The sequence below is a fragment of the Lepisosteus oculatus genome, chromosome 5 (genome assembly GCF_040954835.1).
Source record: "Lepisosteus oculatus isolate fLepOcu1 chromosome 5, fLepOcu1.hap2, whole genome shotgun sequence".
Taxonomy (NCBI): domain Eukaryota; kingdom Metazoa; phylum Chordata; class Actinopteri; order Semionotiformes; family Lepisosteidae; genus Lepisosteus; species Lepisosteus oculatus.
In genome coordinates, this window is record NC_090700.1 from 9,934,358 (window position 1) to 9,949,720 (window position 15,363).

The 15,363-nt window shown below is 40.9% G+C and overlaps 1 protein-coding gene across 5 annotated transcripts in view; it reads left to right on the forward strand.

The window, feature by feature from the left end:
• Positions 1-262: 262 nt before the first annotated feature.
• pak1 (p21 protein (Cdc42/Rac)-activated kinase 1) overlaps positions 263-15,363 on the forward strand; it is a 45,074-nt gene continuing 29,973 nt past the window's right edge. For 2 of the 5 annotated variants that reach the window (XM_015341437.2, XM_015341438.2), the window contains exon 1: positions 355-492. Coding sequence is in view for 1 of the 5 variants with exons in the window: in XM_015341436.2 (XP_015196922.1) it covers positions 13,993-14,004 (12 nt within the window). In the remaining 4 variants the exon portion in view is untranslated. Of the gene's footprint in view, positions 281-354; positions 493-13,602; positions 14,005-15,363 lie in introns of those variants that run through there. The other 3 variants (XM_015341442.2, XM_069190084.1, XM_015341436.2) reach the window with 3 other exon arrangements.

A 15,363-nucleotide genomic window follows, 5' to 3' on the forward strand; every position in this document is an offset into this window, starting at 1 on the left:
CTGTATATTCTTAGATATCATACATTTGTAAATCAAAGACTATATGCCTAAGCGTAGCTTGGGTTCCTATTGGCTGCTTAATAAACTCTTGAAGTTGTAAAGCCTGTATCATCGTTATGGTGACATCATTTATGGCTTTCGAAAACCGTGCAAATGACGTCAACATACATAACGTCAGCACCAGCCGGCCATGGAACCACACTCCTGGGAGCCTCGCGGAAGATTCCTGGGGTCCGCCTTGCTCCGAAGACGGATGTGAGGGGAGATCAATGATTGCAAGGTAAAATCTGGGAGTGACCAGTTGCATATGGGTAGGCTGCGTGGTGGGAGGGCGTTGCTATGTAGCATGTTCGTCTGTGCCTGACAATAGCTGGCGGTAGGGAAGCTTGCGGTGAAGAAAGGAGGAACTGAGAGCAGGCAGAATCAGGAGGGTGTGTGGCTGGCGAGGGAGAGAGACGTGCAGTGGGGATTTCTGTCTTAACACAATTAGATGTGAGTATTGACATTTACAGTCTTAAATATTTCTTCGCTTTCTTTGTGCTGGGCCGTGTTAGGGGCTGTCTCGCCTGGCCGAAGCGCAAGACAGAGACTGTTATATGAGCTGTATGAGACTAGCATGCCCAATGCTCTGACTGGACAAATGTGAAGCACTCCTCACAGACTTGATTCTTTTTTTTTTATGGTGCTGATTGCAACTTTATTTCAAAGGGGCAGCGCGATTCTCCCGCAAAACTTCGCTTATGTCGCAAGTCCATAAAATTTTTCATTTATTCTGCTCCACCATTTTAACTTTCCATTTTTTCTGCATATAGTTGCTTAAAAATTTTGATTTTCTTTTTCATCAGTGTTAGCGAAGTGATCGGCACGCAGACCATCGTATGCATTTTTTTTTCAATTAAAAAGTGTGTTCTTAGCTTCGAGTTTTTTAAAGAAAACTTCGCAGTACAAAAAAACAAACAAAACGAGTACAATATTAGGAATCTTAACCGTTTTAAACGATCAAGATGCACCAAATAGACACAATGCATGGTATACAATTCTTCCCGTCTCGTATTTCAAGCGTGTGCTATAGATAAGTTTAATACGGCTACCAAATCAAATCATTAATGGTATTAGTTTCTTCTGCTCCGTTTCTTTTTTTCTCTTGAATCAACATGCTCGCGTTGCGGATCGATCGCTAGGAGTGGGTCAATTATGTAGAATCGGAAGTAGTTTCACGGTTTGTGAATGCTCCTGGCTGTTTTTGAATTGTGCAGAATTTAAGGCGCTGTTTTAAAAGCAAAACCTCAACAACTGGATGTGATGGGCTATTTAAAACCAGGAAAATAAGCACGTCCGATAAATAACGGAGTGCAGTCACATTTTGCTTCCCGACACTGGGATTTTGCGTATTTAGTTCTTGTCCTGTTAACAATTTTTAGTAATCATCTAATATTCGTTGGTCGAAAATAATCTTAAGTAAAAATAAAGTTATAGGGAATTTAGTAACATATACGACATATAATCCCCCAATCCAAACTTTGTATATCGTTGTGAAATGTTTCCTCTAAAAATGTAATCCCATGCATTTAAACCTATAGTATTAAAAACGCTATTCAAATACAATTTAGGTAGAGGTTGACCTTGGTTGAAGAATCACATGACAGCATTTCTATTTTCTTCAGTCTCGGACTTTCACCTGTCACAAATCGAACAGTCATTTAACATCTTTGCTAGTCCTGCTTAAGAATGCCGGACTCCACAATAACCGAGTCATCTGTGGAATAGCTGTATCTTCCCAGGCCACTACGTTTTGTAGCCCTGAAAGTGATCACAAAAACGGAACAGAGATGAAGCGCAGCGGTAACGTCCACTCCAAAGAGTTTAAGGAGTATTGCAAGAAGTCATGTGTATATACAGTATATCCCTTACAAAACTGCTGTGAGGAGGATTCCCGAGTGGAAAGATGTTACAGTATGTAGCCACAATCATGGCTTTGAATTGCATCATCATCTGATTTTCTTGATGGCCTTCAGATCCTCATTCTAAGAATCATTCTTTTAGAGTCCTGGAGCACAGGCAGTCGTTCTGGCTCTGTTGGACATGTAATTTGCTGGAAGTGAATAGAACGTTCCTCTTCCTGGGTGGGTTAAGCCAATTTTTGTACACTGCAATGAAGAGAGCAGAAGTCCAAGCATGCCTGTGCCTATGTTTAGTTTACAACTGTATAAAGCAATTATGCATCAGTGTGAGTTTAAAGGGAGCTGTCTGGGTGTCTTTAATTATTTGCCTTGAGCAGTGTCTTTTTCCGGATTATATGCTCAAAAACCTGAGCAACTTTTTTTTTTTCCTGGATTATATGCAGTCTTGGTGTTTCGGGGGGTGGCTCCATATGCAAGGCTACAGTGTGCCAGTCTGGAGTTGTCTAGGGCCATGCCTGTTGTTGTGTTCTGCTTATAGCAGTAGAAGTCTGCCGGATATGGATTTGGAAATTAAAAGGGAGACGGATCTCAGAAATTGCTTTTAAAACACCAACGTATTGTGGCATTGCCAGAGTAAATGCACATTTGGCATTGTCATTAGTCAAAAAAGAGCTTTGATGTTTTTTGTAGACACAGATGTGGTTTTCCAAGGTGAAATTATGTGAGAGTTCGGAGTAACAATGTATGAAGTCATTGCTTTCTGATAAAATTACTGAAAAGGCAGAGTTTTTTTTTTTCTCATAGAATTTGAATTTCTTTTGTCCTTAAAAAAAAAAGGGGAGGGGGGGGGATTCCTGGATCTTTTCGGTTTCTGTTTTTTTCCCCTCCCAACTAAAAATAACTTGTTTTCTAATAGAAAGCAGGTGTTAGAAGGTAATATCTTACAGACATACTGTAGGTTACCCAGTTTTGCTAATTCCTTCACTGCTTTTATAGAATTGAAGAGGAAGACAGGGCTCTGCTTGACTGTGGTTTAAATTGATAACTAGCCGATTTTGTTTCAGAGAAAGTTTTATTTATTGAACATACTATCTGGAGATGTGGCTTGCTTAATCCTATCCTGGAGTGATAGTACAAGGTACTGCAGTATCTACACCCTTGTGGGTATGCAGTAATGCGGCTCGATTAAAGCAAAGTAAAAGGAATTAACAACAGGATCCAAAACACCTACAATCCTTAGATTTAATGACCTGTGATCCTGTGGTATTTAAACAAAAACGTGGCATGGATTTTACATTTTCAGGATGGAAGTGATACTGCTGTAAACTGTTAGTATGGAAAAACCCAAGACATTTATTGAGAAAGATTATGCAAAGTACTATTATATTTACTACCATTTTTCTGTGACCTTTTTTTTTAAACAAAATCCTTTAAATGCCAGTTCTCATCCTTCTAGCATATCATGGAAAGTTTAGAGGTGTGTGAAGCAATCGTGTATTCATGGAAAATGTTTCCATCTTAACATAAAGGTTACAGACAGTATACTGTCACTGTCTTCCTGTGACTAATCCCAGAACGATTGCATTGCTGTGTGAAATTGGTGTAAAACATGCAATGGAGAACAACAAAAGCTGTACGGATTCAGGAAGTTTGAAATCTTAATAAGGTTTCTGTTAGTAAGCCTGCTCACTCATGATTGTAAATAGTTGGTTCTGTCTGATGTGAATTGGGATTTTTTCATCCTGGGTGAGTTCACTCATGTTTCTTGCACTGTATTGAAGTGATAATTGGATGTTTTGGAGGAGGGGTACTTAAGTTTTGCCAAACAGTGGGTTGCATTATAGTTCTTAAATCAGTTTCTAATTTTTTTCTTTAAAATCTATACGTTCAGTTTTTAAATTAAATTGTTGCATGATTTTTGCTGTGCAAAAATTGGCTGATCACTGTCTTCCTTAGGTTTTTCATAGGATAAGCTGAAATGCAGTAGAGGCTGCTACAGTACCTCTGGCATTTCACAATGAAAGCAAATGACCAGAGTGTTTCCACTGTTCAGCATTACTGCCCTGCCAAATACCATATCTCCTTGCTTCACATTGTCTGGAATATAGCCTATTGAGTTCTTCTTTGTACAGAGAAGATGCAATGTGTCATCAAAAGTAATGAGTGCAGTGAAGCTATAATGATGTTGCTCACTATAAATAAATTGTTTACAGTAGCTGAAGTCTGGGATGGTAATAGTAGTTATTCATACTTAAAAGTCAGGAACTGCATTTGCCTGAAAGGAGACTCCTGCACATTGCCCTAAATCTAAAATATATTTGTTTTAAACCACTTCACTGGATTGCTGTAGTTTCAGAATGGACACAATCCTTCTTGCAGTGTTGCAAATGCATTACAGAATGTGGATTCTATGCTAATAATGACCCTAAGTCTGGAGCACTGGATAGGGTTCAGGACTTGAAACAACAAGGTTAATAGTTGATATACTGGGTAGGGCACTGCTGTAGTATCCTGAAAAGGGTATTTCGCTCATTGCTCATTTAAAATGTCCAACTGTCTAAATAGGTACATACAGTGTGCAGTGTGTTTAAGATAAACGCAAGAGCCAGATAAATAAATGATGGTGATGATATACTGTATAAAGTGATAAGTAATAGAATAAACCTAGAGGTGATTTTGATTTGAGAACACTTTTTGTACAGTCATTCGAAGTGTGAAATGAACACAGAATATTCAGCCTTTATAGTTCTGTTTCTTTCACAATAAGATGTAGCGTACATGTATTGCAGATACTGTTGTGGTTCTTTGACTCTGCAAATCAATGACCTTAGCCTGAACTCCAGCCGATGTTGTTGATTATCAATGGGAGTCCCTTCAGTGCTGATTGTTACTGTTTGCTGATCCTCTCCCAGAAAGTTGAATCATAGACTGACCTTTGAACCGCTCACAGCACCTGCTGCTAGAGCTTAGAGAAGTCTGGGTGGTGTATTAAACATCGAGTCTCCTCAGTGTGGTGTCAAAATCAAAGACTGTTTGCTGTCTAAGGCAAGTCGATGTTAGAGGCCCACAGAAAATTTGTAGCTCTTGTGTAACATTATTGAAGCTCTTTGATATTCCCAGGTCTGACTGACAGCACCACCCCCTTCCAAAATGAAATTATAGCTTCTTAAGAGTCCGGGGTACATGTATGCTAATGGTGTGAATATTTCACTACCTTCTCATCCGGACGTCTGTTAGATTGCTCCTTTCTTTTAATTGTGTGGCATAGTTTCTAAAATTTACAGCTGTCCTTTAGAAAAAAAAACAACCTTTAACTCCTTAGGTGTCACCAAATCTGGGATCAAGAACTAGGGAGATTGGAATTTGGGCAATTGTATGGCTGAATACCTTTAAGGCATCAAAAAACATGATATATTATATCATTATATATTATTATGTTCCTTTACTCTTTGAAAAAATAAACTGTTTAAACTCTCCAGTTTAATCACAATTTCCTGCTGTTTCCAATGTAAGCCATTACGTTTTCACCCTGTATAAAGCTGTATTCCACCCATAGCTAAAACCAAAGTCCTTGTAGACTTTAACGTAAGGGAGCTTTTGGACATTATCAGTTCAGAAGTGAAAATGAAAGTCCGTGCTGGAAAGAGTACATTGCTTTCCTTTGTGCCAGACACTGCATTGCTTAACCGGGGTTTAGTACAGTGCAGGGCCTCGCTGCCCCTGACGTACAGGAGGGGGAAAAATGACAGGTGAAAAATGGTTTATACATTGTGGTTCTAAAAGATGAATTGAGAAAGATCCATATTCTCTCTGTCCTTTTTTTTTAGTTGGTTTAACCAGCCTGCTCAGCCTTATTTGCTGAATAGCAGTTACTGCAGAGGGTGGGGTGAGATTGCAGTATTGTACAGATTGCTCTGTAGTCGGAAACTTTCTTTAACTGTACTTTGGAGCAATAACCTTCCATTGTAAGCTGTAGCAGTCGTCACAGGTGCATAACCCAATGTTCATCTGTGTAGCAGTGGCTTGCCTAAGCATAACATTATGAGGAAAGGGTTACAACCTATGTCTTTGAATTCTCCTAAATGCATAGTTTTGATTGACCACCAGTTTGCGATGGCTCAGAAATTGAGGTCAGCCTAACCCTTTCTTTAAAAGAAAAAAAACTGCCACCACTAGCACTTTATTCTGCAGGACATCCACAGTTTCGTGCTGGTGCAGCAGCTGTTTCTCAGTAGCTTTTCAAGAATTCATGCCCATGACGAACACAGCTGAAGCCTGCATTGTGTCTGCTCAAGCTTGGAGTTACCAGTTCTTGCAGTGCAAATAACTGTCATATGAGAAATTGTTTTAAGATGAAGTAATTCACAGTAGAATTATTCGCTTTTCTTTTAAATGTGCTTGCAGTGATGGGCTGCGGTATATTCGATTTTGGTCACGCAGAACTAGCTGAATCAGAAATAGCAGCATGTGGTTTGCTTTGGAAGGCTTTATAAATCATGATTTTTATCTGGAGTGTAAAGACTTAATTAGAAATGAGCTTATACAAATAACACCATTCTAGCTTGTCTTTGATGCTGTCTCGTTTTTGGGCATAGCCATCTTAATAATTAGCAATTTTCCAGATCGGTGCGCTTACAGCACGGCTACCTTCTGACGGCAGGAAAAACGGGTAAATATTTTTCCGCAAAACCACAAAATATTTAAGTAGAAGATATAATATTTCTGAAAGACCAACATTAACGATAATCACAGCCAGTAATGCATAACAGATGGAACTTCCTTTCTCCCCCTATCTAAGATGGTTGATGTTCTTACTTAGCTCACAATGCGATATCATGGGCAGGCTGTCATTCTCCCAGCAAAGCACTTTATTGTTATTTTGGGCAGGGACATAGACCGTGCAGGCTGAGGTTGTGGAGATGAAAGCTGAATAGACTGGTGAAATTAATGAGGTAAAATGCCTGAAGACGAAAGTGCAATTGTGAGACTAGAATCGTCGATTTCAAAAGTGGGGGGGGCGAAATGAGATGAACCTTAACTCGAGATCAAATCTGATTATCTTTTAAGAACTTACTTAGCTAGAACAGGGTGATATGCGGAGAAGCAGATGGAAATGATAAAATGGAATCGGAAGCATTGATTATTTTATTTTTTCTGCAGAGTGAGTTTTTTCCCTTCTCTTTCATTTGCTGAGTGTGATGAGAGTGGCACAGAGGCGTAGAAATCTCGAGGAAAGCGGCAGCTGCAGAGATCTGATAAATACATTTTTGAACAGCCCCGTGCGTTCAGAGATGTGAAAAGATTTAGCTGTTAGCGCAGGCGGGAAGATGGATGACTGAGAGCCTGGGACTCGAGAGTGGTCAGCCAGCGTTCTTTCCCCTGATCTGGGACGTCTCTCCCAGCGGCGCGTTCCGCAGGGCTCATCGTATCGCCAGCCATGTGAGTTTGTAGGAGGCCCGGGTGTAGGAGTGGATTTTTAACAAAGCCTATTGATTCAAGGTCTTTGTTGCAGTCCCATTGCCTTGGAATGGTTGTTTTCTTACTGTGACACCCCATTAATCAGGGGGTTACCACATTCCCAGCTTCCCCCCCAATACCTTTTCAAAAAGTATGGTCTTTGTTAAGTCGTTTAAGCAGAAAAAATGATTCCACCCCCCCTCTTTTTCAGCAATATCTATAGGAAGACGTACCCAATTACAAACAAAATGGGTTTAATATAATTCCCTTTTCTCCCTATTAGAAATATAAATGTCAAGGTAAACGCATATTAGATATTTATATTTCACTGTTTGATTAGGTAAGATGTAGTGGAATTCTAGGTTTCAATGAAAATCATTGGAATACAACTCAAATCCATTGCCTTAATGTTAAAGTCAATTGTTTTGCTCCTCCGTTCACACCTTTTGATTCTTTTTGCTAGGCACGCCTTCTCTGCTGGCGTATGTGAACGTGTTTCCATCGGTTTTCTCCCTTTATCTCCTTTATTGTTGTTTGCCAAGGGGGCGTTACTCTGCGGCTGGACAGATTTCTCAGGGTCGGTGATGTGTCCGACGGTTTCAGACAGTTTTGTTTTCATCACATGGTTTTGCCCTGCATGAAAGAATGCAGAACTGGCAGCTGAGATACTGGAGGAGAAGACCTCTGCGCACAGTTCCTGATAATCTAGCAGCTTGTCATTGACTGGCACAGAGGTGATGAGCTTCACAAGTGTGCAATGAATAATGGAGCCCCCTGTTCTACTACAGGCAGTGCATTGTCCCATGCTGTGCCGTCCTGTATTGTAATATTAAAGGCTCGGTAAAGAATAGATAGGACTATTCCAAGAGCCCTTGTTTTCAGGCTGAATTGGACGGATTTAATGGTTTGTGTAAGAGGCAGAACTGCTGCTTCAAATGAGTCAAGTGCAAGGGAGGAATTGGAGGATGTAAATGACCGTGGATGATGCTTTTGCAGACAGAAAAGTTAAGCAATAGGTATTATTAACATGGCAGGATAATGTTATGTGGCTTATGTTTATTTACGCCATAAAGCAGAAGACAAATTACAAATCCATTCTCTCTGGGAGCAGGAAAAACAGTCAACTCTTATTGCCTTTCTAAAAACTAGACTAAAAGCTCATATTCTTTAGTTTGTGCATTATTTAAATTGCCTGACGCCACCAGGCATTAAGATCTTTTTTTTTCTGTCTACTCTTAAGTTTGCATTAAGTGCAGCTCATTAAGTGTTATTAGCAGCGAAAGCTCTTCTGGATCCCATGAGCGGCAGGACTACACTGCATGTTGGAGCACATGAAATGTTGCTGTCGGTGCAGAGGTTTCTGACTTCATGTTCCCCAGGAAAACCCATGATGCTGATCACTGCTCTCTTCAGCTCTTCGGTGAGCTCAGGTGTAACATGCTTTCATTGTCTCCTCCTGTCTGTGTGAAGTGAATGATTCCTTGTGTTGGAAGCTTTGGTAAGTAAAGGATACATTACTGTATGTCCTGGTGTGCTTCCCAGTCCTATAAGATGAGGTAAACCTCAAGTTCTGCAAAGTTCCCCATTTGCGATGGTCCTGAGTGCAGTGTCACTCTTTGTGAAGTTAGAACGGTTGTTGATCAACAGCGTCGAGTCCGAAATGTTTCATAAAGCGTGTCGATCGGAGTGTTTGACCAGTGAGGCGAAAAAACAAGGAAACTGTTCTTGACATTCTGGCACGTTATCACTTGTATACAGAATCAGGAGTGCACCTTCAAAGAGTTTTGTTCTCTTAACTTTAGACTATACTAACGGGGAAAGGAACGCAAATGCTATATAGTTATGCAGCTATATATGCAAATTATACATGATTACTGAGACGTTCTTGCCAAGTTAAATGAGGAGAACGCCAAATGAATCCAGATCCTTTAAATTTCCGCGCTGTACCCTAAGCAGTTCCATTATATGCAAGTCCACATTGGAAGATGTGATGAGAGACTGTGCAGTGAAATACATTTGTATTGGTAAAAAAAGAAGCCCCATGGCACCATCTTGCATATCAGATTAATCTGTCTGAAGGCCAAGGGCTATAGTGTAATTTTCCACTGTCAAAAGTTTAAACAAGGATCAGTTACCTGAAATAATGGAGACTCTGTCTTATGTTGTCTGTCTTGGTTAAGAGAAAAAATATTAATGAAGCAATTGGCGTTGGCCTCTTCTTCTTTAACTGTTTTCATGTATTGCTGATTTTTTTCTGATTATTGAAAAGTGTGTATGGCAGTAAAGGAACAGAAAGAAGCTTTTTTTAAAAAAAAAAAGGGTATTGACAATAAATTTTGAATTGGCCCGTCGACAGCCTTTCCTAAAGTGTGAAAATTCAAGCTTGCAATCTCCAACACGTCAGTGTCCAAGAATAATTGTGTGCTTGATTTGCTTTCAACAGACTGTAGCAAGGAACCGTGTGTGAGAATGTGACTTCTGAAACCAGGAAATCTGAGATGCGTTAGGTTAAGAAAAGTACTTTGTGTACCTCCACGTACATATGTTTAAACCTAGGACGGTTATGCTACAAGATACAACCACGAAAGGCCCTCCACTGTGATTTCTCTCCTCAGTAACGGTAGATTCATGATCAGAACTGACTTGCCACATAAGCACATACATAATGTAAAACAAAAAAATCTTTCCAGGTAATACAAATCTGACGTTTTCTTGTTGGTTGCTATATTTTGTAAGCAGTTTCAGGACCACAGTCCCAGGCCTGAGCTTGCTCTTCAGGAATCGACCTCGTGTGGTAGCAGGTATTGTGCTGGACTGTTAAAGAGGCCCAAGGGAAGGAGCAAACATTATCGATTCTGGGCTCTCCTCGGCGCAGCCTCATCACTGTGTAGGGTAACACTATCCTGGAGTTAACTTCTGATCGATGCACACGCGCAGCTGTTTTTGTTAGCCATGGTTGTTTTCGTTTCAAATTAAATTGGGTAACCTGTTATTAAGAAGAAGGCGAGCGGGTATTTTGGTGAGGACAGACGGTCACGCTGTCATTTATTGAGGGATGAGCTGGCGAGGATGTGGGGGGCGGGCGTGGAGGGGGGGGTGCGTGTGCGGTTTCCAGTCTAATGAAGGACATGAATCCGAAACGACAAAACAAGCAAAAAAAAAAACCAAGCCATTAAATATGCAGAATCTCTCTCATGGCAACAAAACTGAACTGCTGAGTCAGTGTTTTAACGCTTGGCACCCGAAATGTTGGGATTTTAATGTTTTTTTTTTTCCTTTATTCGAAGACGGGGGGGGGGGGACACGCAGTACTGTGTGAGGATTTCTGTGTTGCCAAACAAAATGGTCCAAGTTTGTGGTCATGTGATAAACCTTTTAAATCACTAGAAGTGCTTCCCTTTTTAAGTAAGGTGTTGAATGAAAATGTACTGCTGATGTTACTGTGCTGGGGTGCTGAATGCAGCTCATCTGCAGTGTGATGCTAATCATTTGGTCACAATTACCTGTCCGTTTTCTGTTTCAGCATGCTGTAGCTGTGTGGCTCTTCTCAACTGTCACTTCCAGAGTAATGTTTCTTGTAACAGGGGACCTAATTTATATGACTATTGCCTATATTGTGTTGAAAGTGTGAAAATGATCTAACCTGGCCAAAGCCCCCCTCTTAAGACTATGAAATAAGGGGGAACCCCCAAGCTGGGGTATGACACAGGGGGAAAGACATTTTGAAATTCTGGCTAACTTTTGGCTTTGCGTCCAGTAGATAATGCTCTGTCAGAAAGCAGTGTTCACTAGATCAGGCTGAAAGCAGATCTGTCTTTCTTGTCTTGAAGTTGTAGAATTACAAATGTATATACCGTGGACACATCTTGGGAGTCTGGGGAAGATGAGGGGTTAAAATGGCATAGAAAATCACAACCTTAATGAAAGGCCATTCCAAAACACCCTTTGTCCCCTTCTCCCGAACTGTTGAATTTCAACATGCGATGTCACAGTGGAGACCGCAATCAATTTAACATTCAGCATGCTTCAGATTCATGCAAAGGGTCATTTGACTGTTTGAAAAAAATGGGAATTTTATAATATCATTCAGGTGTATAACCGATAGAAAAAAAAGGTCTTCTCTCTGTAATTATGTGAGTGCAGTACTGTATAAACTGCAACTGTTGAACTGCTCATGGACGTGAATTTCTTGGGTTCTTGGAATTAAACAGACTGACGAGCCAGTCATTTCTGCCTGTCAGCCCAGATCTTTCATTTGCTTGCTTTAGGAAATGAGTCAAGATTACATTGTGAGCCCCAGTCATTCTTAGGTATGAATTTGAGAAAGTCAAAGCAAGCATGGTTTGTGTGGAGTACTACAGTACATAGCAGAAGTTCTAGATAAATTTCTGCTTGGACAGGGTTAAAGTTTTCCATGGAGTGTGTTGGGACTGTTAAAGGCTGGGTGTAGACTGATTTCAGTGCTGAATAGATGAAGTGTTATTCTTCCTCTGTGTAATGCTCTCTGTCAGAGTGTATATATCATGATCTATTACCAGGAGCAGGGGACAGTGCAAGTAGATGGAGAAGCATTCCTACAGTGAGCCTTTTATCTTACTTCCCAGATACAGTCCGAGTAGACTCTTTTACAGCCAAACTGTGCTGTCAGGCTTGAAAATGAATTACACCCGCTGTATGTGGTGCCATCAGCATATTGTTGTGTCCATGAAGAAGCCGACTCATCAGTCTGGATGATCATTAAATCTACATTGCTTGATGATGTATTTAGCGCCATTCTGTGTTGAATCCAAAAGTGCACGAGCAATATAAATGATTATCACGTTATATAGTTTATTCTGAAAGCCTCCTCATAGAACGTATTTATCTTTTCTTAACAATTCTCAGCGCTCTAGGCTGTCTGTGACGAAAGTATCGGTGAATTAATAGCAACTTAGTGCGTGCGTTTTAGTTTTGTTCTGGTGTTTGCCCCCGTTCCAGGGCAAGTTGTCGAGGGTGCAGTCAAAGCGAATTTGTCCTTTTTCAGCTTCGGCGCGAAGCCTGGGTGGCTGAGAGCGCTCTGTCTTTTGAGGGCCGTTCTGCAGCTTCCATATGGAAGTGAGTCCCCCCACCCTCTCGTCTCTGTGGATTTGAAACAGCAGGTGAATGGTGTGCGCCACAAAGCTTTTTTTGGGGGGCTGGAACCATTTAAATGCAAATTGTCCTTGCCTCCCTCCCCCCCAGCGCCATCTGCCGTTCCCCAGGCCCGGTGTGTGTGGCTCCCGTTGGGACGCGTGGGCCGGCACCTCGAGGGTTTGAATGAATGCGCCCCGAGCTCCTCCTGCAGCAAAAGAACACAGACTGCACCCCAGCTTTAATTCTCCGCAGGCCTGGGCCTGGGGTAATGGTTAATTGATGAATGGGTGAATTTCAGCAAATCGCCTGTCAGGTGAGGAGATGCGGAATTAACGCGCAGCAGGTCTGCGATCGGGCAAGCTTTCCTTCTCCGGAAGATACAGCCACACTGTGCTTGCCTGCGTGTTGAGCAGCAGCAGAGCTGTCACGGGGGATGAGTTTGTTGTGACCTGTTTTTTTTGTTTTTTGGAGAACCTACCAACTGTTACAAATGAGAGGAGGCCATTTGACCCATCTACCGTGTGGGGTATTCAGGAGTTCGAGGATCTAAGGATTTGTCTTTTCTGTCGTTTAGTATTTGAAATCCCATTTGCCACCAGTGAATGGTTGAAGGCTGTGTTCTTGGAAGCGCTGGACATGGTAGCTTGTGTTTAAACATTGACATCAGCCAGTGATACTTTTGTCTCTTTAGGTTTTTGTCTGGACCTCAGGACCAAGTTTAATTCCGTCAAGTTTAACCCTGAGTGTCTCAAGCCACTTTATTGCCGTTTTGACAGTTTTTGATTTGGGTTAATTTCTGGTTTATTTTGAGTTCTTTTCCTTTTAATGAATTATAGTATGAGTTATGTTTTCAGAAATGTATTCTAGGGGATGGTGTAGCGCAGGGCTAATGAGCTCAACTCTTGGAAGCTCAGAATCTTCTAGTTTTTGTTCTGTGCTAAGTAGTCAAATAAACAATTGATTAAATTATTGTTTTAGACCCAGGGTTTTTTTTAAGGTACTGTATTTTACAGTTCATAGCTTACTTTAGAGGAATCCACTCTCTAAATACCTGAAGACACTAGGCCTAACAGGAATTTTATATGAGATCCGTGTTGATAAGTATTGCTCATAGTCTATTCCTAAAATTTCTTTATAGGTATCCTCTGGGTTTTAGTCATTGGTTTTTTTTTTATCCAGGGTTTCCTGGTACAGTAAGTTCATTGACGTTTGTGGCTGAATGCGACTTGTGCCTGACTCAGATGCTTTACCTGTAAAATGACCTTCACACTGACGTCCCAAAGATATAGTGTTTCTAAAATGCTAATAAGGTGGTTTTTGTGTTCGTGCATACTTCTTTCCTTGGTGTTTGTAACAAACTGCACACTGCAGACAAAATAAACGCTGTAGTGTTCTGTCTTTGGGGATCTGCTTGAAGATGTAGGATGGCACATTTCAATACAGTGCAGGTCGTTTCAGCCTAATATATGCTAAAATATACATTTGAAGTTGCATTTTTTCCGCCAGAGGGGGCTTCATTAGCATGCATAAAATGGTAAGTTGTGTTTTTTTTTTGCTGACTCTGTGGGGCAAAGCCCTCTTTATTGACGTTTAAAGAACAAACAGTTTTATTGAACAAACTGTAAGTTAGATGAATGGAGGAAAGATGTTTTCCGCATGTCTTCTGTTCTTTAGAGTGTCTTTTAAGCTTCCAGCTTGCACTTAATGAGTTGACTGGCCCTTGGACTGTAGAAATGTTACAAAAAGTAGCTGAGTATCTACCCCTGCAGCACAGCACCATCCTGAAATGAGAAATGGAGCTTTGTTCTTTGTCCAGTATTATTATTATGTGTAATAATTGTGTACACCTGCAAGCCTAGTGGACACAATATTGCTGCTTTCTTTCCTAGATTTATATTTCAGTCTGTATCAATCCCAGTTGTCAGAACTTGTCAGTATTTGGTGTTTTTATATATGGTATTGGCTATTATTGTCTATCACTAGGAGTTTTCTGAGACTGTCCTTACGATTCTGTAATTGTTTTTTTTAGTATGTGGAGTAAACATCTTAATGAGATGGGCTGTTAATAATCTACCCATTATTATTTATAGTGACAGTCATTTACAGTGATTAATTGAACAGCTGGCAGAATTTGTATTCCTTCATAGTTGTCCTAAAACATTTCTTAAAATGTCAAGGCTTTCAGCGCAGTCATATGCTTACTGCCACGAGATGAGGATTGATTAATTGATGGTGTATTGATTTAATGCAGGTAAAAATGTCCCAGCCGTGGTTGGTGGTAGGCAGTGTTATTTAACCTGAACAATGCTGCAGCTTGCTCTTACTGGTTCAGCGACTCTCAGTAAGGGAGTTCAGAAGCCTTTGGCAAGTGTGTCTTGTTTGACTGAGGTAACTGAGACCTTTTGATGTTTGGGGATGATGAAGGCAGATGTTTTGGGGATATTTAAGCACGCTGTGCTCAGCAATAGTATTCAACTGGTTGAAACCTAAAATACAGATTTACCTCAAATACAGTAGTTGTTCTGTACTGTGATTATGGTTTGATGGATGTTTATTTTGTTTGCTCTACCTCTCCTTCTTTGTGAGATGGCTCTTCCTTCGCCTCCAGGTGAAGAACAACACACAGTTGGGGATGAAGGTGGAATGTGTGTAGCTCGTCTTCTTCGGCTTATTTCTGTCTGGTTTTCCGATCGCGCTGCATCACGTTGGTGAGATGCAGATATTTCATCCAGCAGGGATGTGGTTAACCCCCAGCTCTGTCATCAGGGGGTCGCCGCTGTTGGCTCAGTTTAAGGAACTCGTTTCCTCGCTTTCCTGTTGTGTGACTGGCATTCAGACTTGTGGGCGATCGCAGTTGTTTAGTCCAGCTGGGAAGTGGTTAAACCATGGGAAC